General features: G+C 62.0%; 1 protein-coding gene across 5 annotated transcripts; it reads left to right on the forward strand.

Moving 5' to 3' along the window:
• Window positions 1-40: 40 nt before the first annotated feature.
• LOC309805682 (tubulin polymerization-promoting protein) lies at window positions 41-22,300 on the forward strand. Of its 5 annotated transcripts, none has more exons than XM_082623803.1 (4): window positions 41-469; window positions 14,513-14,833; window positions 21,141-21,294; window positions 21,432-22,296. In XM_082623803.1, exons 2-4 carry the CDS (start codon window positions 14,517-14,519, stop codon window positions 21,624-21,626), a joined length of 666 nt encoding a protein of 221 aa, XP_082479929.1. In that variant the 5' UTR covers window positions 41-469; window positions 14,513-14,516; the 3' UTR covers window positions 21,627-22,296. The 5 variants fall into 5 exon arrangements, with proteins under 5 accessions (XP_082479929.1, XP_082479928.1, XP_082479927.1 ...); XM_082623802.1 differs by having other exon boundaries at window positions 14,516-14,833; XM_082623801.1 differs by lacking the exon at window positions 41-469 and adding an exon at window positions 1,179-1,285.
• Window positions 22,301-22,840: the final 540 nt, after the last annotated feature.

Below are 22,840 nucleotides of genomic sequence, written 5' to 3' on the forward strand. Positions count from 1 at the left end.
AGCACAGAGACTGGGTGTGGGGGGGGAGGGAAGTCTGTGGCCAGATGGGCCATGGAGGTGTGTATGTGTAAGGCTCAGGGTGGGGGCTTTGCAGCCAAGAGGGGAGGACAGGGCCTGCGGTGGGCTCCTTGGCCAGCGCCAGGTACCACGGCAGTGAAACTAAAGGCCACGCTTCCCCCTGGAGCCCGGGCATCTGGACAGTTTGGGGCGGCTTGCTCCACTGGAGGGGGGCCTGGAGGATAGAGAGGGAGACCCCTGCACCCCAAGTCTCAGGACTAGAACCTCCCTGTCACCCCGGCCCCAGAACCTTCGGCTGAGCAAACTCCTGGTGAAGGCGGGGACGCGCCCTGTCTCCGAACCCACCCCTCCTGGCGCAGAGCCGGCCTGGTGGAGAGGAAGCAGCAGGTGTCCCGAGAAGAGAGACGAAGAGACCCTGGAAGAGGCTCTGAGGTCTGCAGCTTTCACCCAGGTAACCCGCGGAGGCCCCGGTCGGACGCAGGAAGATGGCCCGCCTCCAGCTGGAGTCGGAGCCCGGGTTGGGGCGCCGCCGCTCGCCCCCGGGAAGGCGTCCCAGCTGCGCACCGCGCCCAGGGCCCGGCACGGAGCCGCCTCCCCGCCTCTGGCCCACCCCAGCCAGGCGCTCGCCTCACCCTCCCACTGTCCCCCAAACTCTCGCGGGGCGGCCCCACTCCCCGCCCCACCCTGCTCCCCTCCTTGAGGCCCGAGCCCGGTCACCCCGGACCCCAGCGTTGGCCCGAGCGTCTCCGCAGAGAGGCCAGCGTCCAGCCGACCCAGCCGGGAGGCCCGTCCTCGCGCCCATCCGTCGACCCGCGTCCGGGGTCCCGGAGGGCCAGGTGGGACCGCACGGGCGACACCCCGCCCCGCGGAGCCGTGTGGCCCTGGGGCCAGCGCCGACCCGCCTTGTAAGGCAGGGTCCGCGCTCGGACGGCCTCAGTGCGCCTGGCAGCCCGGGAGGGAGGGGGCGGGGCGGAGCCGCCAAGAGAGTGCGGGGCGGGCCTGGGGGGCGGGTCCGAGAGGGGGCCAGTGGGGGCTGGGGGCGGGTCCTGGGACGGGTCCTCCAATAGGAGCGCGGGGAGGGCAGGGCGTGGGGCGGACCGGGCGCGGAAACTGGGGGCCAGGGGGCGCGCCGGCGGGTCTGGGGGCGGGCCTGAGGCCGGGGGCGGAGCCGGCGGGCTGGGAGCTGCGGCGCGAGCGCAGGCCGGGTACCGGGTTGCTCGCGCGCGAGTCGCGGAGGCGCCGCCGCTGCAGTCGCCGCATCTCCGAGGTAAGGGGCAGCGGGGCTCCGTCCCGGGGCGCGGCGCGCAGGGCCACCTGCGCCTGCGGGCCGGGGCGCGCCACCCATTCCCGGCGCCCGCCCGCGCCCCTTCCCCGAGGCCCAGTGCGTCCGTGCGCCCCGCGCCCCGGAGCTGCCGGCTATCCGCGCGGCGCTCGGGCCCCCGTGGCTGCGTCCGGGCGCGGGTTTGGGGACGCGGGGGCGCGGGCTGGAGCGACCGGCGATGCAAAGGGCAGGTTTATAATTGGGCCCTAAATGAGGCTCCTCGGCCTTTCTTCGTGTCGGTGCGTAACGCGATAGAGGACTCCCCTCGCAGCCCCTTCCCTCTCCGTGTCCTGCTACATAAACACCGTTCACATGCCCAGGCCTGGGGTGGCGGCTGCCAGCGAGACTGCGGGACATTAGGGCTTAGAGGGTTTGAAATGAAGCCACTGTCATACAGCACGAATTTAAGGAGCCCCAGGGCCACAGAAAGGGCCGTTTGTGTCCAGGGGCCGAGAATGTACGTGATCCTTTGGCGAGAACTCGGCCGTCCCTCGGTCCGGCATTAACGTCGCCATATCGGTGCAGGTGAGAGGGTCAGGCCTACACTTTGCAAATCCAGAAGCATCCCCGGAGGGGTGTTCTGTTTTCTTATCGCATGTGGGCACATAACCCGGCAATCAAGATAAAGAGGTTGGCTGCCAGTGTATTTTTTCCACACGCCCCTGGGGACCAGTGCCCCGCCCTTGAAGGAGGATCCAGAGAAACCCTTTATTCTGCGGTTTCAGTTATGTAAATGAAGCCTTGAAATGAGGTGGGAAGAAAACCCTCCCTGTGACTGCTGTTTTGATAGGCGCTTTGTGCTCTGATGATGGGACACCTTTTAGGCTAAGCTGGCTATGCTGTCATCCGTCTGTGTGTTTACTGGCTAATTCATCTGACGTTTATAAACGATAAAAGACCTAGCTCCCACGGCCCCCCCCCGCCACCACCTCCCAGGACTCCCCGTGGCCAATCTCTCAGGGAGGGTGCGCTGGGGGGGTGCTCCCCAGGGCCTGGGCCAGCCCCTGCCGCCTAGGAGGTGATCAGTAAACCCTGACCTGAACTCCAAGTGCCCTAGGACCACATCCGGGGATGGAGCAATGGGCCTGGGGAGGGAGAGCTTGGAGCCGGCAGGAAATGGGGGGAGGGGCGGGGGCCATGGGACAGGCGCCTTGCGAGTGCCTTAAACTGGACTCCATGACCCCTTCTCTGGTACCAGCCCCTGTTCCCACCACGTGGTTGGAATCCCAGGGCTCAGTGATGAGTGATGGGGGAAGGGGGTGCTGGTGAATTGCCTGGGGGCATCTGCAGAATGCGTGCCACACAAGGGTATGTGTGTTTTCCTGGGGAAGGGGCCTTCGTGATTTCCAGAAGGATCTGTGACTCAGAAAGGTACCCTAATTTATGTACTACATTAAAAAATTCTTCTCCATCTTTTTGGAATGACGAAGTGATGGAGATTAGTGGGAGCTGTGTTGGCCGAATTCTTATCTCCTCGGTGTTGTTTGGCTGATCTTCGTGAACCCGTTGAAGTTGCAATAAATAAGCTGTTTTAACTGTATACAAGGTTATAGATGCTCATTGTGGGAAATGTGCAAATCACAGGAGAGTTTCGTGAAGAAAATTAAAATCACTCGTCACTGATTGAGGATTAAGAGAAATCTTTGAGCAGCCAAACTGTCCTCTGGGGCTGCGTCCTCGTGGCTTCCCTCCCTGGTGGGCAGTGGAGCCGCTCCCTGCAGAAGAGGCTGAGAATTAGAAGCTTCCTCAGGGAGAGGCTTGCTGGCTTAGCGCCAGGGCTATTTATAGCTGGTGATGTTGCTGTGAGGCCAGAGGAGCACGTACAGGAGCCGCCATCCGGGGCCACTGGGGCCACGAGGCACAGCCCCCACTGCACCTTGAAGTATCAGGGCCTCCCTGGGTCGGGAGGTCTGTGCCCTGGGCCCAGCCTGGCACCATCTGGAAACCACCCCAGACCGAGGGTGCCGGGCACTGTGCAGAGGCCACCTGAGCCCCAAACCCTGGACCAGGCGGATGCTGGGATTAGGCAGGAGAATCGACACACGCCCAACTCCTGCTGCTTGAGCAGCAGGTGTTTCCTGGGAAGGAAGGTGGGGAGCTGCCTGGGGGGTGCCCAGCGGCATCTGGGGCTCAGACGTGGTCTCCGGCGCCCCGCTCTTCAGCCCCTCCTCGGGAGACCAGCCCCCTCTTGGGGTGGGGAGGTAACCATGGTGTCACAACCCATGGAACCCCCAAGCTTGGCACCCCCAGTCCACAGCATCCCCGCCACAAGTCCCAGCTCAGCAGAGTCTCTTCAGAGGGGGAACGTCCTCAGTGGCATCCACATGGCAGTTCCTGGAAATGGCTTTGATTGGCCCTGCTGGGGTGACAGGGGAGGGTGCGGGTTCTGTGATCTGCAGCCCCCAAGAAGGGCATATGGGGGAAGGGCCGCTCCCCACAGGGACGTGGCATGCTGTCTCCAAATCTCGTTTGCTGACAGGGAAGCAAGACTGTTTTGCGCTTGCAGATTTCCCCTTTAACTGTACGGGATGTGCAGTGACGTGCAGTGAAGCTCAATTGTAATTTAATGTCTAAATGTCCAAATGTAGGACCTTCCTTGGTGAAGAAATGTAACAAGTCTTTCACAGGGTGTGAGGAAATGATGGTGTTCTGACTTTGGTACCAAACCCAAGTGTCTTCTGCGACCCCCCATTAGCTGGGGGTGTGTGTGAGCTTACCCTCGGGAGAGCACATTCATGGCCACTTTTCCTTTTCTTAATTAGATTTGTGAAAAGGAAGGACTGGCCCTTACCTTTTTTCAAGCCTAAAAGTTAAGAACACCTGGAGCCCTTTCCTGCCCATCGCCTTGTGTCCCACAGAACAGTGTCCCCGTGTGTCCCCCTGTGTCCCCAGCATGTCCCATGTCCAGTTGTCCCAGCACAATCTCCCCTCTTTGGGCCACAGTCCCAAGGTCTCATCCTGTAACCCTGTTGCACCCATTTGTTCAACAGACATCAGGTGCCAGGTGAGCCCGGCCAGGTCAGCCCCGGGAAGCTCTCGCTCCAGCGGGAATGTCACAAAAGCCAGCATCCTCCGGGGGCCTCGTTCAGGCCTCACGCTCCCACTGCCTCTGGGCGCGGGGGGCCACGGGCCTCGGAGCCTGGGAGGAGCCCCCAGCACCAAGCTGCCTTCCTGGGAAGGCGGTTCCCGCAGCTCATCTGGGCCTCGTCTGCCCGGCCCTGGCCCTGCTGGCTGCTCGGCCCCCAGGCCTCCAGAGGTCCCGGGCCGCTCCTTCTTCCTCCTGCCAGGGGTTGTGGCTGCCCCCCAGCCCGTTCCTGGGGAGGGACTCTGCTTTTGCTGTGGTTTTACTCCCTGCGCCTGTTTCCCGCCCCCCCTCCGGTTTAGTGTTTAACCTTCCTGCCTCACAGCACGTGCTCTGCGATGCTGGCGCGTTTCGGGCAGTACCGCGTGGAGCCGGTGCCTGCTGCGTTCCGTGAGCCCCTCACCGTCCGCTGATCCCTTGTGTGGGCCACGGGCCTTGGGGTTATTTCCATTCTCTGGCGTGGCTGCCTGGAGCCCCCCTGCGTGTTCCTCGGAGAACACGTGCGAATGTTTCTGCTGGGCCCTCGGCGCCCCGTCTTAGCCGATGGTACCGGCGGCTCCCCGGAGTTGAAGCCCCTTGACGGCCGCGCTCCACAGCCGCCGGCAGTGGGCAGGGCGCAGTGGCCTCTTGGCGGGTGGCCTTCTGGAGGGTGCGTGCCAGAGCCTGCGTTTCAGGCTAAGGTAACGAAGCCAGGCGTCCCCGCCAGTGACTGGGTGTCTGGATGTGCTGGGCCTCCTCGAGTCCCTTGCCCGTTTCTCTAGAGCTGTCTTTTTCTGGTTGATCCACAGGGTTCTTTCTAGATTCTGGAGACGGCAATGTGTGTTGCATGTAAGAGACACCTTCTCTGCCCACAGCTGTCTTTTCAATCCTTAGTGATATCTTCTGATGAATGGAAGTTCTGAGTTTTAATCTGGTGCCATTTAAGAATCTTTTCCTTTAGGGTTAGTGGTTTTTGTGTCCTGTGTAGAGTCTTTCCCACCCAGGACATCAGATACTCTCAAACATCCCCTTCCTGAGGCTTAATGATTTTGCCTTTCCTGCTTCAATCTGTACCTGAATTAATTTCCATTTTTCTCCATGTGTCTGTTCAGTCAGCCCATCTCCTTTTGTTGAAAAAGTTTTCTTCCCCGCTTTTCCTTTGTTGTCCACACTGTCTCTGCACCTGTGCGGGTGGATTGGAGGCTCTCTTCTGCCCAGTGGTTTATTTTCTGTCCTTGTACCAAGACCACACACCACACTGGCTTCATTTCCAGAACTTTCCATCAAGTCTCGAAACCGCTGGGCAAACCCTCCACCTGTTCTCCCTTCAAGATCGCTGGTTAATTCATGGTTTTTTGCCTTTTTGTGTATATTTTACAGTCAGCTTGTCTCACTACCCAGACATAAAAAGTGTTAGAATTTTTATTTGGATTAAATTAAAACTGTGGATGAATTTAGGGACAATTGACCTCTTTGTATTTCAGACTTAACCCATGTTCATAATATCACTGTTCTTTCAATAATGCTTCATAGTCTCTGTGTGGACGGTCTTACACATCTTTTGTTAAATGTATTCCTAGGTAATTCATATTTCCTCACTTTTTTTTAAATGGTATATTTCTAAATACCTTTTATTGTCTGGTTTTGCTGCTACATGGAAATAGATTTTTGTATGTTGACCATGTATCCAGAAACCTTGCTAAACTCACGTTGATTCTAATAGTTTTCCTGGGATCCCTTTGGATTTTGTGTGTACACAGTCATAGAAACTGCAAATAATGCCAGTTTTATTTCTTCCTTTCTACGTTTATATATTTATTTCCTTTCCGTATCTTACCACACTGACACAGTGAGTAGAAGTGGTGATAGGCAAGCGTCTTTCTCTTACTCCAGTTTGAAAGGAAAATTTTTCAATATTCAAAGTGTGATGATTTTGTAGCTTTTTGTAGGTACCCATTATCAAATTAAGGAATTTATTTCCTTTTCTAATTTGCTCAGAATTTTTACGGTGAATAAATGCTGAAATCCATCAAGTGCTTTGGCTGCATTTATTAAGATGATAATATGATTTTGGTTCTGTGTTGTGTTATGTGGTGAATTATATTAAGTTAATGTTAAATGAACCTTGCACTCCTGGCATAAACCAAACTTGATTGTAAGGTATTGATCCTTTTTATCTATTACTGGATTCAGTTTGTTAATATTTTGTTTAGGGTTTTTGTATCTGTGTTTGTAAGTGAGATTGGCATCCATTTTTCTTTTCTTGTAACGCCCTTATCAGGTTTTGGTACCAGGATTATTTTAGCCAGACTGAGTCGGGTGGGGTGTTTCATCTTTTACTCTTCTCTGGAAGAATTTGTGTAAGACTGACAGTATTTCTTCTTTCGGTATAAGGAAGAATCTGCTGGTAAAGTCATCCAGGCCTGGGGTTTTCTTTGTGAGAAGGTTTTAAATAAGAATTCAAATCCTCAATAATTATAAGAATTAATAATAGATACAAGAGCAATGATAAGAATATATTTCTTCTTGTTACTGTTTGGTAAAATGGCTTTTGTTTTGTTTTTAGGAATTTGTCTGTTTCATTTAAATTATCAAACATGTTGGTCCAAAATTGTTTATAATATTCTCTTATTATATTTTAATCCCTTAATATCTGTCGAGCTTGTAGGGATGTCCTCATTTTCCATCTGATATGGGATATTTTGACCTTCTCTTTTTTTTACTTGATTAGCGTCCCCAGTATTTATCAATTTTATCAGTGTTTTCAAGGCATTAAGTTTTGATGTCGTTGGTCCTCTGTATTATAGATTTGTTTTCTAATTTATTAATTTGTACTTTTATCTTCATTGTTTCTAACACCTTTGTCCTTAATTTGCTGAGGTTTTTTTCCTAACTTCCTGGATGGCAGCTTACCTCACATATGATGGTGTACCCACATACCATTTTCCTATGTGTGTACACCATACACATGCACATATGTATGTACATGTGTGCACACACACACGTTTCCGCCATGTCTAGCTGTTTTCTTTTGGGTATTTCTGATCCACGAGTTCTTTAACCTGCTCTGCTGTGAATCCCATCCACTGAGTTCTGAATTTTAGTTATTGTGTGTTTGTTTTACGGTTAGAATTTCCAAGGTGTTCTTTTTTCAGATCTGCTACCTGCATTCTTACAGGCCCCATTCTTGGCTGGAATTCCTCACCTTGTTCTTTTTCTTCTCTGCACACGGTGCACGTAGTTACTTTAAACTCAATGTCTGATCCAGCTCCAGTAACTGGAGCCTCTCGTCGTTTCTGCTTCCTGTTGTTTCTGCAAGTTCTTGGCACTTGTTCCCCCTCTTGGGCCTGGTTATTTTTTTTATCATCATATGTGGATATTGTGTTTTTCCGTCTCCAACGGTCGTCTCCTCCTCAGGAGTGCTTGTGTGTGTCCTGCCGCTGTTTGGGGCACCAGCGCTCCAGATCCCCGCATCCACGCTGGGGGTAGAGGGGAGCCGGCCTGACCGCCCCTGACTCCCAGGCGCCCGTCCGCCCACCCCCAGGGCAGGGCTGGTCTGTTCAGGGTGCCCTGCCCTCCCGGGTGGGGGGCCTGGGGCTTTTCAGTCCCCGTGGTTGGTGGGAAGCCTCCCAGCTGTCTGGCACGGGGTGGGTGGGGAGTGAGGGCTGGGCTGCAGACCACTGCGGAGACCCTCGGGCTGCCTCCGGCTTTGCGCTTCACACCTGCGCCGGCTGATCTCCTCTTCGGCTGCTTGGGGCCAGGAGAGGCTTTGCGGCCTGCAGGCGACACTGCCGCCCACCTGCCAGCCGTCAGACCCAGGCAGCGGCCCTTCCCCGCAGGCCCCTCTGCTCTTCCTGGCCCTGCGGTTGGCTTCCCCGGGCCCCGGCCTGCCCCCCACGCTGTGGGCTCCGTGGGGTCTCGGGCGGCCTGAGAGGCCTGGCCCCAGGACCTGCCGTGCGGGCACGTGGTGACCGCAGGGCGCCTGCCGTCGGGGAGAGGCCAGGCCATCCGCGGGCAGCTCCACGTTCCTGGAGCTAACAGACTTCCTGTTGAGGGTCTCACGTGCACGCCAACTCGAGGCCGGACCCCGTCTGCGGGGAGGGGCCTCTGCCCGCTATTGCCCCTGGGTTCTGTGCCGCCGCCCAGGCTTCACTCCTCTGGGCCTTTGCAGGCGCTTTTCTCCCGGGCAGGGACCCCCTTCTGGTGTCCCTGCTGTGTGCGGGTCCTGGGGCCGCTGTGACAAAGGACCACAGACTTTTGACTGAAAACTACAGAAATATGTCCTCTCCCAGTTCTGAGGCCGGACTCCCAGTCCGAGATTGAGGTGTCGCAGGGCCGTGCTCCCTCCAGAGGCACCAGGGAGGGTCCCTCCTGCCTCTTCCAGCTCCCGGGGCTCCGGGCATCCCTGGGCTTGTGGCGACGTCCCTCCCGTCTTGGCCTCCGTCTTCACGTGGCTTCTCTGTCTGTGTGTCTCCTCTTCCGTCCCTTGTAAGGACACCTGTCAATGGACTTAGGGCCACCCTGGTCCAGAGTGGACCCATCTCGAGATCCTTAGCTTGATGACGTCTGCTGAGACCCTTCTTCCAAACGAGGCTCCTCCACCTTGCGAGGACGTGGACACACCTGGCTCGGGAACACCATTCACCCACTACACGTGCCCTGCACAGGGTCCGCCCGACCGCAGGTTGGCTGCAGATGCCGTGTTCTTGGATTTTGTAAGAAACTTGCTGACAAACAGTAGAGACCGGCTCTGGGACCGGGGGACTGAGGCCCAGGACATGGTTCCTGGGAGGCCAAGGGGTCCCAACGGAGTGAGTCCCCCAAAAAGCCCCAGCTTCGTGGTGACCCAGAGAAGCTCCTGCTGTCCGCATCAGTTCTTCTGAGGGGCAGGGGTGGCAAACCTGTCCTGGCCCCTTCCTCCCCCCCCGCCCCCGTCCCCTCCCCCGCCAGCCCGACCAGCAGGAGCCCCCAGGCCCGCGGGTGCGGCTCCCGCAAGATGGCCACGGCCCCCAGGAAGGCGCCCGCTCAGCCACCCACCTTCTTCCCTCTCGTCCCAGAGAAACCGCGTTTGACTTGGGCGCAGGGGACAGTGTGGCTGTGACTGTGGTTCCCAGGCTGCCCCGAGGGATGGCCTAGCCTCAGTGCAGGAGGTCCCAACCCCACGGGCCTTTCCGGGCCTACGGCCTGAAGCATGTGACCCGGGACCTGAGTGGCATCCTGCTCGGACGGTGCGGCCGCTCGCCCCGTGCTGTCGGGGCCCCTGCAGGGACCGTGGAAGGCAGCGCCGAGCCGGCAGGGCTGCGTCCACGCCTGAGGCTCCGGGACCGTCTGCTCTGCGGGGCAGGCACTCAGAGGCCGCTTTGTGCCCGCCTGGGAGGCCCCGCTGCCTGGGACGAGTGGTCATTCACATCGAGTGTCGGGCAGCCGAGCTGTGGTGGCCGTATTATGACTAAAATGTGGACAGTTGCCAAAGGGCTGTGTCGTGTTCCAGTGGACTCTGAAAGAAAGAGCCAGAGCTGCGGGCCGGCGGCCCAGACGGTGCGCAGCCCCGACGCCTCTGTTCCCCTCGGGCTGTTCCCTCGGAGGCTGTGCCTCTTCCAGGGGCTGCACCGAGGGCGAAGCTGGACCCCGACCCTGGGGGCCTAAGCCCTGGTGGACAGAGGGGAGCAGGGGGAGGCGACGGCATCCATCCCCCGGCTTCTGGCCGCTTGGTCTTTTGCATTTTCTGTCCTAACCCTCACCCGCCCACCTCATCTTGGCTGCACGGGTACAGCGCGCCCACCCGGCAGGGGTCAAGGAGGTTCTCCCCGGGACCAGCTGACCAGGCGCCCTGGCCTCCTGTGCGGCCCCGGAGCAACTTGGGACTTATTTGGGGGCTGCTGCTGTTATTCCCTCGCCCCCTCCGTGCGCCATCAGTCCTGGGACTGGGCCCGGTGGGCTGAGCCGTCCAAAGGGGCTGGGCTGCCCTGGGAGGCGCCTGCTTGCCCTGCACTCTCTCCTCCTCTCCTTCCCGCACTTGGCACAGAGCCTCTGGGTTGCCTCTGCGCGTCCAGCGGCATCCGGCGAGGGGCGTTCTGTGCCCAGGCCCCTGCACGGCCGAGGTCAGGTGCGCTCAGCAGACTGTCAGCCCGGTGGGCGTCAGGAGGCTCCGTCGAGGTCCAAGGAGGGCTAGTTTGTCAGATGCTCGGGAACCTGGCATTTCCAGGGCCCGTGCGGTTCTTGCACAGAAGCAGGGTCTCAGCTGGACCCCGGGCCTCGGGGGCACATCAGCGGGCGCAGCCACGGCCCAGGGACTTGGGCTCTCGGCCCTGGTGGAGGGTGCCGCCCCTGGGCCCGGCTTGCTGTAGACATCTGGAGGGTGCTGGCACCACGCCGGCCCTGAGAACGCAGGAGGGTGGCACGTGGGGTGGGCCGACGGGGCCGAGGACCAGGAGCTCGAGAGCCCAGGGCTCCCACCGCGGCTCGTGCCTCCAGAAGGTTCCTTCTGGCGTCCGCTGTCCCGGGAGCCCTTTCCCACCTGCGGGCCGGTCTCCCGGTCCCGAGCAGCCTCTAGGACGAGGTCGGGGACAAGAACCCCAGTCGAGCTCTAGCGCGTCGTCAGCGACACCCCCAGGGCATCCCGGCGGCCACAGAGCGCTGAGGCCTCTGGATCCCCCGGCTCTCCGACCCTTCAAGTAGGGGGCTCGCCAGTGGGGCTGATGTGTTGCGGGGAGGTTCCGGACTTGGGGTGCGATGCCCGGTGACCCGGCAGAGCCCGTGGTGGGGTTCGGGCGCCGTGACCCGAGTTTCCCCCGGGTCAGTTTCCCGCCGGCCCAGCTCGCTCGGCGTGAGGTGGAGCCGGGTTCCGAGTTCCGGGAGGTTTGGCGTCAAGGAGGCCGGCGGGACGGGGCCTGAGGCCTGAGCAGCGCCCCCGCAGGGCCTGGGAGGCGGGGAGTCCCCTGTGCGGGTCCCAGCCCCCAGACATGCGCATCCCCTGGCCCGCATCCTGCCCCCAGAAGCACGCCCCCCCAGACCCCCCACCCGAGGGCCGGCAGCTTTCCCAGGCCGCCCTCCAGCGAGCCTTGGCCATCCTGGTGCACTCAACACCCGCCTGGGGCTTCGGGCCCAGAGGACCAGGGAGGTGGAATGGGCCCCGGGGGCTGGAAGGCACCTGGATCCCAAGGGGCAAGATGCTTGAGGCCTGGTCCGATGCAGGAAGTGCCTGCAGGTAGGGTGTACATATGGGCAGCGTGAGGAGGGGCATTGGGAACGAGAGGCTGAGAGTTGGTCTGGGGGGCCCGGGGGTGGAGGTGCGTTCACACCTGCGGGAGCAGGAACACACACTCCACCTGTGGTCTCAGTGCACACCTGTGTTCTGCTCGAGGAGGGGGAGCCAGGGGAGGCGGAGCTGCTGTTGCCTTTAAAACAACACGTGGCCCAGCTCACATGCACACGTGGCCCAGCTCACATGCACACCTGGCTCAGCTCACATGCACACGTGGCCCAGCTCACATGCACACCTGGCCCATCTCACATGCACACCTGGCCCAGCTCACAGACACACCTGGCCCATCTCAGAGGCACACCTGGCTCAGCTCACAGACACACCTGGCCCATCTCACATGCACACCTGGCCCATCTCAAAGGCATACCTGGCCCAGCCCACCGGCACACCTGGCGCTGCTCACAGGCACACCTGGCCCATCTCACATGCACACCTGGCCCATCTCAAAGGCACGCCTGGCCCAGCTCACAGGCACACCTGGCCCAGCTCACAGGCACACCTGGCTCAGCTCACGTACACACCTGGCCCATCTCACAGGCACACCTGGCCCAGCTCACAGACACACCTGGCCCATCTCACATGCACACCCGGCCCATCTCAAAGGCATACCTGGCCCAGCCCACCGGCACACCTGGCCCAGCTCACAGGCACACCTGGCCCATCTCACATGCACACCTGGCCCATCTCAAAGGCACACCTGGCCCAGCTCACAGGCACACCTGGCCCAGCTCACAGTCAACCTGGCTCAGCTCACGTACACACCTGCTCCATCTCACAGGCACACCTGGCTCAGCTCACAGGCACACCTGGCACAGCTCACATGCACACCTGCCCCATCTCACAGGCACACCTGGCTCAGCTCACAGGCACACCTGGCACAGCTCACAGGCACACCTGGCTCAGCTCCCAGGCACACCTGGCACAGCTCACAGGCACACCTGCCCCATCTCACAGGCACACCTGGCTCAGCTCACAGGCACACCTGGCCCAGCTCACAGGCACACCTGGCCCAGCTCACTGGCACACCTGGCCCATCTCACAGGCACACCTGCCCCATCTCACAGGCACACCTGGCTCAGCTCACATGCACACCTGGCCCATCTCACAGGCACACCTGGTCCTGTTGCAGGCACATTGCTAACATGGATTCCCAGCCCTCCTGGCTGGGGGCACTGTGTGCTGATGTCACGCAGAAGCTGTGACTGTGGCAGATAAGGGTCTGTCCTGGGTCACCTTTTCTACAGGTTTTGCTTCAGATAGTCACGTCTTAAGGGCGTTGCCCGGGAGAATCATTCTGGAGACACAGGCCTCGTGGCACCTTTTTGGGGCGCGGACAGCCTGTGAGGGGCTGGTGGGCCAGGGGGTCACGTGGTGTCTGAAGACAGCTGGGCCCCCATGGTGGGTGGTCCCTGGAGCCTGGTGGACACTCTGGGGCCGGCTTCCCCAGGTCCGCTCGTCCTGCATCTCCTTCCACTCTGGTCTGTGAGTCCACCTGGCAGCTGCCTTGCCCTCTCCACACCCTCATTTGAAAATGCAAATCCGGTCATGCCGTCCATCCCCACACCCACCGTGAACCCTCATCAGCTCCCAGCTCCGGAGCCCGCGGGGTCAGCCGTGCCTCAGCAGGGCCTGGCCAGGGGACACTCACACAGTGTTCTCTCCACCTCACCTGCCCACCCCCGTTCCTCCTACCCCTGGCCCGGGCCCCACCCCGTGGACCAGCGGCTGACAAGCCTCACGTGGAGGGAGCCGGGCCTCCTGTTTGCCACGTCCACGGCCGGCCACAGCGACGCCTGGCCACGGGGCGCAGCCCACACGTGGATGCCGTTTGTCCTCGATGGCTCCAACACCGGCTGTGTCGTTTCTGCTCCCCGCACCGTCCTGCTTCTCCCCACAGCAGGAAGTCACCTTGGAGAGCTTCCCATCTGCATGTAGGGTCTCACTCCTGTTAGTTTTGTTAAAGTAATTTTCAAGTTACTTTATTAAGCTACAAACGTGGAGCCCAGGACGGAGAGCTGGGTCCTGGGGCTCATCACCACATCCCCAGTCATGTCCACCCTGCCCTGAGCCCCTGGTGTCCTGGACCATCCTCACCAGCCACTGTGCCTTCTTGAGCTGCACTGCCTTTTCTGTTTGGGGAACTTGTAGGTCCTGAGTTCAGCAGGGCCCTGCTCGGGACCCCCACAATGCCAGGTTGCCTACTGCCCCCCGCTGACCACTAGCCGTGACTCTGGGGGTGGGCATTGGTGCTGAGCTCCCGGCTCCCCAGAGCTGCTGGAGGTGGAGGTGTCTTCTCAGCCCCATGGGGACCCGGGCCCAGCTTTGGGCATTCACTGGGCTCCTGACGCCATCAGCCACCCCCCAACGTGAGCCCCCCCTACCCTGGGCGCAGGCCGCAGCCCCGCTCGGCCCTCGGAGTCTCCACAGACCCCTGCTCTCGCCTGGGGCTTCCCTCTTCTACTAGCGGTCTGTTCGGCCCGCTGGACCCTAGTCAGCAGACTGGGCCCTGAGGTGGGCGCAGCAGCGTGACCGGTTCTGGATCCCTTCCCCGAGGATGGTGTCACCCCACTGATGCCCGGGAAGGTGTCACTCAGGGAGCCCCCAGAGCAGGAGGGTCCTGAGTCCCCCAGGAGGCTGGCTCGTGCCCCACCGTGCTGGAGGCTTTGACTGTCGGGGACTTGGCGGCCAGGGCGCCAGGGCTGGAGGGGCCTCGCCGTGTTCTGCAGCAGATGGACACTTTGTCCCGGGGTCGCACAGTTGCTGGCGGGCCACAGCCCCTGTCCGCGGGCAGCGGGGGCCTTGGGCATCTGCCCGCAAAAGCAGGTGACCTCTTGTTGCTTCCTCCCAGTAGCATGGCTGACAGCAGGCCCAAGCCCCCCAAGCCCGCCAACAAGACGCCCCCCAAGTCCCCAGGGGACCCCGCAAAGGACAGGACAGCCAAGAGGCTGTCACTGGAGTCGGAGGGCGCCAGCGAGGGCGCGGCCGCCGCGGGCCCGGAGCTCAGCGCCCTGGAGGAGGCCTTCCGGAGGTTTGCGGTGCACGGGGACACCAGGGCCACCGGGAAGGAGATGCATGGCAAGAACTGGTCCAAGCTGTGCAGGGACTGCCAGGTGATCGACGGCAGGAACGTGACCGTCACCGATGTGGACATCGTCTTCAGCAAGATCAAGTACGTGTGCGCCTGGGACCAGGGGGGTGGGAGCGGGGCTCTGCGTTCTCTCGGGCGGCCAGGAGGGCGACGCCTCAGGACACTCTCCCTGCCCGGAAGAAGATGCCCGGGAGTTTGAACCAGAACAGGCCCCAGTGGGGCCGGGAGCCCAGGTCAGGGACGTGCCGCAGCCGCCTGCCGCAGCCTGAGGGGTCTCAAGTGGCAGAGCCCGGCCCGTGGGGGGCTGCTGGGGGCCGGGGGCACGAGTCCGGGAGGTGGGCGTCTGTGGCGCCGCTCCCCTCAGCTCTGGGGGACGTTCGCGTGTGAAGAAGAGCGGGGATGACGAACGGTGGGCGCCGTGTGCTTGTCCGTGTGTGTGTCTGCACGCGTGTGCACACGGGCTCGGGCATGTGGTCCGGGCGTCGATAGGCCCCCTCCCCCTTCTCCCGCCCTTCACACCCCGGGACCACACCTTGAGGACAGCAACAGCATCTCCGAGGCATCACACAGACACGCACACACGCGCACGTGCATGCCCACACGTGTAGAACTCAGGTCTCCACTCTGCTGGTCACGGCTCACCCGGAGGACAGATGCCCTGGACAGGCCTTGGAGACCGCGTGTGCAGGAGGCACGGGCAGTGGAGGCACACGGGCCCTTGTGCCCCCTGGGAAAGGGAGCCCCATCTGGTCCCCGTCCCGCTCTGGAGGGCAGGACACTGCTCAGACACTCAGGGAGGAGGCTTGGCCCCTGGCGCCCAGGCACTGCGGGGGCCCCACCTCAGAGCCTGGCTGCTCTGGGCCCCAGGGTCTCTGCCTCGGCTCGTCGCGGGAAGTGGGCGGCTGCAGCCCCGGTCCGGCGAGGGGTCGTGGTCAAGACACGGTCAAGACCAGTCTGTGGCTACTCCCCCTCTGCCCTCCTGGACCTGAACTCCCTGTGGGGTCCCTGTGACCTGTGTCCCACTTGGGAGAGCCTGTTCTGGGGGAGGGTCCCCCAGACCTCCCAGCTGTGCAGCGGGGGACCTTGCCCTTGGGAACGGAGAGGGAGACAGTGCTCCCTGGGGGGTCCTGGGGGGGTGGTGCCCTGAGTCGGGTCGTGGGGTCCTGCAGGACAGGCTGGGAGCCACACCTGGGGGACCAGGTCTGAGGAGTGTGGGGCGCGGTGGGGACGCGCGCGTCCCGGCGTGCGGGTCGTGGGACCGCGGCCGCTCCAGGTGGCAGCCGTGGCAGAAGCGCCGCAGCTCGCGGGAGCCGTGGGCGCGGAACCACACGGGTCGCTGACTGCCGATGGCTGTTTCTGTTTGGGGCGGTTGCCATGACTCTGCAGCCCTGCCGCCAGCCCGGTATCTGCAGCCTCTGTTTAGGCCGGTCGTCATGGCAGCGCTTGTTTGTTTGGATGTTGCTATGTGTTAAGTTTTAAACACGGTTCTTGCAGCTCTTCCCCAGGCCTCGACTGAAGACTGCCGTCTCCGGGACCAGGGCTTCCCCCGGCCCCGTGCCCGCCCCCCCGACCCCCCAGCCCCAGGGCGGAAGGAATTAACTCAGGACCCCGTTCCCATAAGCACGAGTGTCACCCCAACAGTCCCGCCGGGGGCCCGTGGGCCGCAGGGTCCCCTGCGTGTGTGCCCAGGTGGGAAGGCCGGGGAGGCGGATGGCGGCTCTGCTGGCCCTTCCTGGCCCCCACTCGCCGGCTTTCTGGCCAACGGTGGCGTTGCCCGTGACTCTGGAGCCCTGTCTGGGCTGCAGGTTAGGAGGACGCACGCCGGGGCGGGGGACGCGGCCCATTCTTGCTGCACGGGCTGCGGAGGGAACCGTCTGAAGCGCAGAGCTTGGCGCATCGGTGCAGAGACCCAGGCCACGCGGGATGCCTGCGGGAGCGGTGGGCAGGGCAGAGCCGGGTGCGCTGTGCAGTCCCAGACACGCCAGCGGGGCCCAGCGCCTGCTCGGTGCCTGGCGCCCGGGCCTGCCCTGCCCTGCCCTGCCCCTCCCTGCAGGCTGGTGGGTGAGGCTGTGGCATTCGGGGCCCTGACCCCAGCACGTGCTTCCAGCTGTGGCGTTGGGGGTCTCACAGTGTCCTCCGCGGGGGCCTCTCCTGGCCGCCCGAGGCTGTGCAGGGCATCCAGCAGCTTCTGCCCTGGCCTCCTTGGGGCCTGCCTGGCGTGTCTACAGAGGGCCAAGGCTTGTGGGGGCAGGAATCGGGCAAGTCCGTCCATGCTGGCTCCTCAAACCGCTGATATTGGTGTTGGACGCCAGTGCACACAGGCCTTTTGATGACCTTCCCCAAACATCCAGAAGTGGTTTCAACGACCTCAGGTGCATCTGTCCCCAGAACCCGTCCCTGAGCCTCCAGCCTGCGTTAGGCCCTCGCGAGGTCGGGAGGAACTTAGGATGCTCTTCCCTGCTTGGGGGGCAGCTGACTGTCGGGGTCACAGGTGCCCTTCAGGCGGCCGGCCTGGAGGCCGCCAGACCTGGGTGTGAGCAGCCTCCTTCCAGGTTGCCAGCAGCGTGGTCCCTGGGGCCCAGGAGCAGGGGGCTGGCATCTGCCCGCTCCCAAGGCCTGGTACCAGACGTGTGGGCAGCTGCCACATCACACTGCATCCTCACCCTGCATCCAGGTCCTCCAGACAGCGCTCCCGTGGCCACCCGCACAGCCCCGCTGGCCCAGGGTCTGATGGGAATATCCCGGGGGCTCCCTCCTCTGGCCCTCGTTGGTGCCTTAGCCTCCCCCTCCAGACCCCACTTCCTGCTCTCTGGACGGGTCACCCAGGTCCCAGCTTCTGCTGCTCAGGGGAGCCTGGGAGTCGGCTTTCTCCAGCCCCCAAGTGGCATGTTATCTGTGGTCCAGAGGGGGCCCCTTGCTCCGTCCTAGGACATGTTAGCCAAAGTCCAGCGGCCTTCATGACGCTGGCCCTGGAGACACAGACCTCTGTCCTCGGAGGGCTGTGCTGCCCCCCCCCCCCGCCCAGATCCCTGGCCACCGAGTGTCCCTGGTGACCTTCGGGAGTGGCCGGGCTCAGCCCTCTGCCTGCCCTGCGTTTGGCCTGGAGGTCTGGGGACACAGGGCCTGGGAAGCACAACCCATGGGGCCTCGTGTGTGACCAGTGACCCCATTACTGCTGGACCAGCTTTCCAGCAGAACAACGGCCTTCTGAGCAGGGCACTGGTTGGCCCCAGTGCTGAGCCGGGAGGAGGGGGTTTGGTGGGGGGACCCTCTCCGGTTCTGTGCACTCGGGAGAACAGGCTCCCTGTGTGTGCGGAGCCGTGTAAAGTGATCACGTGTCTCCAGGGAAGAGGCTGGCAGTGTCATTCGAGAACTCCCCAGGGACTGTTCCCAGCGGGGGCCGCGGGGCCCCCTGGGGAAAGCTCCCTGCCAGCCCAGACCAGGCTCTGAGACCCTGTCTGGCGGTCACGGTGGGGACATGTGGGGACACCCGGCCCCGCCAGGTGGAGCAGGCAGGTCAGCGCCCTGGGCCCGCACGTCCACTCGATCTGAATGCGGCCTCTGACGGAGGCCCCGTCGGCCATGCCCCGCCCCCAGCCCGAGTGACTCACACTGGTGGTGCCTGGTGCCCCAGCGGCCGGTCACCAGGCTGGCAGGCAGGCCTGGCGTCCGTGAATAGAGACAGGAGCGCCTTGGACAACCCAGGACAAACAAGTGGGGCCCCACGACCGTCGTGGGTCAGCGACCAGCAGGGATGGCAGGTTCCCCGCCCCAACAAGGCCAGGACCACGCTGCCCGGGACAGCTGGGCCAAGGGATCCCCCCAGCCCGGCCCACGGACCTCAGAGCCGCTGTGGTGTCGCAGCCAGGCTTTGAGGGGTGGAACCCACCGCCGGACACGGGGGCTCTGATGAGGCCTGCGGTCCAGGTGCCCCTCCCGACAGCCGTCCAGGCCTCTCGGGCTCCGCTCCCCACCCGCCCACATGGCCTCGCTGGCGGCACGACTTGGTCGTCCTCCCCGTGGCCCCTGCGGCTGTGTCCTCCCTCCGCTGTCTCCCCGACCCCGGGGTGGCCGGTCAGCACGTCCCGTGTCCTCAGACTCACGTGTCAAGTGCCTGTGAGTCCCGGCATGCGCAGGGGACGTCCTGAGGCATGTTTATCGCTTACCGCTGGGCTGTTGGAGTTCTGGTGACTGAACAGAACCACGAATAGGAGAGTGATACACACAGGTTTACGTGCGAGTGAGACCCAGGAGGGGTCAGGGGCTGTGCATGGGCTGCCGGCCCACCTTCTGGGGGTTGCTGCCGCCTGCACCCTTCCACACCGTGGTGTCCTTTTATCTGGTTTACTTACTTCCGCTGTCCCAGTGGGTGTGTGGCAGGGCCGCATCCCGGTTTAACCTGATTTCCCTGGTGCCCAGTGACGTGGAGCGTCCTTCACGGGCTGGTTTGCACTTGTAGGTCTTTGACAAAGTGTCCGGTTCAAATATTTGCCCAACTTTTTTTTTTTCTCTTTCTTGCGGTACACGGGCCTCTCACTGTTGTGGCCTCTCCCGTTGCGGAGCACAGGCTCCGGACGCGCAGGCCCAGCGACCATGGCTCACGGGCCCAGCCGCTCCGCAGCATGTGGGATCTTCCTGGACCGGGGCACGAACCCGTGTCCCCTGCATCGGCAGGCGGACTCTCAACCACTGCGCCACCAGGGAAACCCTGCCCAACTTTTTACATTGGGTTTTTTCTTGTTGTTGAGGTATAAGAGTTCTTTGTGTGTTTCAGATACAAGTCCTTTATCAGATTTTCTCCATCTGTGGCTTGTCTTTTACTTCTCTTAACAGTATCTCTTGAAGAGCATGGTTTTAAAATTTTTGGTCAAGTCCAATTCATTGTTTTTCTTTTATGGACTGTTTTTGGGGGGTCATTCCTGAGAAAATCTTTGCCTAAGCCAAGGTCACGAAGAGTTTCATTTGGATGCTTATCCAGAAGCTGGATGGTTCGGGGTCTGTGATAAATGCAGGACTGTGGTCCAGTTGAGTTAAACTTGTAGACGGCGTGGGGCACAGGCCAGGCCCTCTCCTCTGTGCGCAGCCTCCAGCCGCTGAAAGGACAGTTCCACCTCCATTCACTGGCTTTTGCAACCTTGTCAAAAACCCTTACATGTGGCCTGTTTCTGACTGTCCTGCAGCCGCTCTGCGGCCGTGCCTGTGGCTTTGCGGCCGGTGCTGACGTGGGGGCAGCCCCCTCCCACTCTGCCCTCCCCTCTCCAGCCGGTCCCCTGGGTGCCGTCAGCTGCGCTGTCTCGAGCCCTTGGCTTCTGCAGGCAGCCTTTCTGTTGGTCCCCGGGGCACCTCCCCCCACTCCTCTTACTGTAGAACATTGAGAACCTCACCGGATGGATTCGCTGGGGAAGATCCAAGGTGGCATAAGTGCTTTTCAGTTAAAACTCATAGAGACCAAGAGCCAGTCTAGAGCCATTTTGAAATTGCGAGAATGGACTTCCCTGGTGGCGCAGTGGTTGGGAATCCGCCTGCCGATGCGGGGGACATGGGTTCGAGCCCTGGTCTGGGAAGATCCCACATGCCGCGGAGCAGCTGGGCCTGTGCGCCACAACTACTGAGCCTGCGCGCCTGGAGCCCGTGCTCCACAATGGGGGAGGCCACTGCAGTGAGAAGCCCACGCACCTCAACCAAGAGTAGTCCCCGCTCGCCACCGCAACTAGAGAAAGCCCGCGCGAAGCAACGCAGCCAAAAAGGGAGGGAGGGAGGGAGGGAGGAGAAAGAAATTGCGAGAATGACCTACCAGATCCCGGGCGGCCGTGGGATGCCTCCGGATGAGGAGCTGCTCCCGGGTCCCGGCTGTGCCCCAGCGCGCCCAGTGCTGGTCAGGCCCCGGCCATGGGGAGGCGGCCCCCAATCCTGTCCCCGAGTGGGGACCGTGCCCCCCACACCCTGGCGACCCCGCGCAGGCCGGTGGCCCCAGCCAGGACTGCAGCTGCCTTGTGCCGTGGGATCTGACGTGCTTTTCACCCTTTCCCTCTGATGAAGGCGACACGCTCGCCCACTTTAGCACCAGACCAGGATGTGTTGGTGTCCAGTCGTTCATGAAGGACGTGCTTCCTGTCAACTTCACTCCAGGACGATTTGTATTTGCTGCCATTGCCGACGGCAGCCGACTATTGGGTGTAACGCCGCAGACCAGGGCGGGGCAGGGCACGTTCTGTGTTTTAATGGATGACTCGCTCTGGGCTGTGGGAAAGAGGTGGGGTGAGGGGTCCCCTGATGTCACCGAGGCCCTGGGTGGGGTGCGGGTCCCAGCCCAGTGACTGCTCAGCGCCTCCTCCCCGTGGGGGTGCCTGGGCCCGGTGGGCGCCCCCTGAGCCCCCTCTCCCTGCAGGGGCAAGTCCTGCAGGACCATCTCATTCGAGCAGTTCAAGGAAGCACTGGAGGAGCTGGCCAAGAAGAGATTCAAAGACAAGAGCGGAGAAGAGGCCGTCCGGGAGGTGCACAGGCTCATCGAGGGCAAGGCCCCCATCATCTCGGGGGTGACGGTGAGTTCGGTGCGCGGGTCTCGGGAAGGAGGCAGAAGCGTGGCTCCCGGGCACCGGCGGCCCCCGTCCACGGTCTGGGCCCCTGGGCTGGACTCGCCCTGGCGGCTTCCCTGACCTCGTTCCCCGCTCTCTTGCAGAAAGCCATCTCCTCGCCCACCGTGTCGCGGCTCACGGATACCACCAAGTTCACGGGCTCCCACAAGGAGCGCTTCGACCCGTCGGGCAGGGGCAAGGGCAGGGCGGGCCGCGTGGACCTGGTGGACGAGTCGGGCTACGTGCCGGGCTACAAGCATGCGGGCACCTACGACCAGAAGGTGCAGGGGGGCAAGTAGCCGGCGGGGCCTCCTCCCGTCGCCCAGTCCCCCACCGCCTCACACTTCGTTACATTCCTGTGCTTGCAGGCAGAACTCGGACCCGGGGCGGGGCGGGGCGGCCGCGGAGGCTCCAGGCCCGCCTCCCTCCCACCCGGGCCCGCACCCCCGCCACCCCAGCTTTGGCCCCGACTCACCTTTCCTAACACACCTGCCTCGTGCCCGCCAGGAAGTGGGCAGATGGCCCTTTCCAAAGTGTCTCCCGGGTCCAGACCACACCGGCCACTGGTTTGCAGCAAAGGGGGCGTTTTAAAGGAGCTGGTGGGCAGACCCTCACGGGGCAGTGTTGACCCACAAGCGCCAAGGCACCAACCAGCAGCCCCAGTAAAGCGGAGGGAGCCCCGGACAGGGCGCCGCGGGGCCTGGCGAGCCGCACGGAGGTGTGGGAGGCGGGGCTCACAGGTGGAGCCTGACAAGAAGGTGGGGACAGTCCCGTCTCGGGGCAGAGGGCCCGGCCCCGCGTGAACGTCCCACGGATGACGCGCGCTCGCAGCCCTGCGTGGCCCTCGTCACCCCGCGTGTCCCCTCGGCCGCGCGGGGAGGCGGGGCTCAGGCCGCAGGGCGCGGCTCACGAGGAGAGACGCGGGACGAGCGTGGGCCGCGGCCCCTCCACCCCATCAGCTCTCTCCTCCCCCAGGTCCTCTTGGTCGGAACAACCCAGCTGATCCCGACGTCCCAGCGCAGGTCCTGGAGAGGAAGGACTTAGGCCACGGTTGCCAGGTGTGTGTGCAGGGGGCCCTGGGTCAGGGTCGGGGGGGCCCGGGCGCCACCTCGCGCCACCACATGGCGGGCCTGCTGACGGGCTGGCGGGTGTCCGCACGGCCAGCGCCGTGGGCTCCGGCTTTCACTGAAGACCCACCCGCTCGGCCCTGCATTCTGAACTTGAAGTGCCCGGGGTGTCAGGGTGACTCTCAGGTCTGATGGAGTAAATCTTTTCAGAAGACCTCTGGGAAAAGGTGAGTGGGTGCGCTTGAGTCTCCAAGCCTCCTGGGGGCTTGCTCTATCTCACCTTCAGTGACAGGCTGGCTGGTCCATCTCAGGACAGAAGACTCAGCACTTGAACTTGATAAATGCCAGTTACGTCATGTCATAGGTGATGTCATTGTTCCTTCTTCTGGGACACCTGTAGGACTCTGTGTCCTGGAAGCTCGCATTTTCACCACCGTAGATGTCTT

This window comes from Mesoplodon mirus, assembly GCF_964341445.2.
Source record: "Mesoplodon mirus genome assembly, chromosome: 5".
Lineage (NCBI taxonomy): Eukaryota > Metazoa > Chordata > Mammalia > Artiodactyla > Ziphiidae > Mesoplodon > Mesoplodon mirus.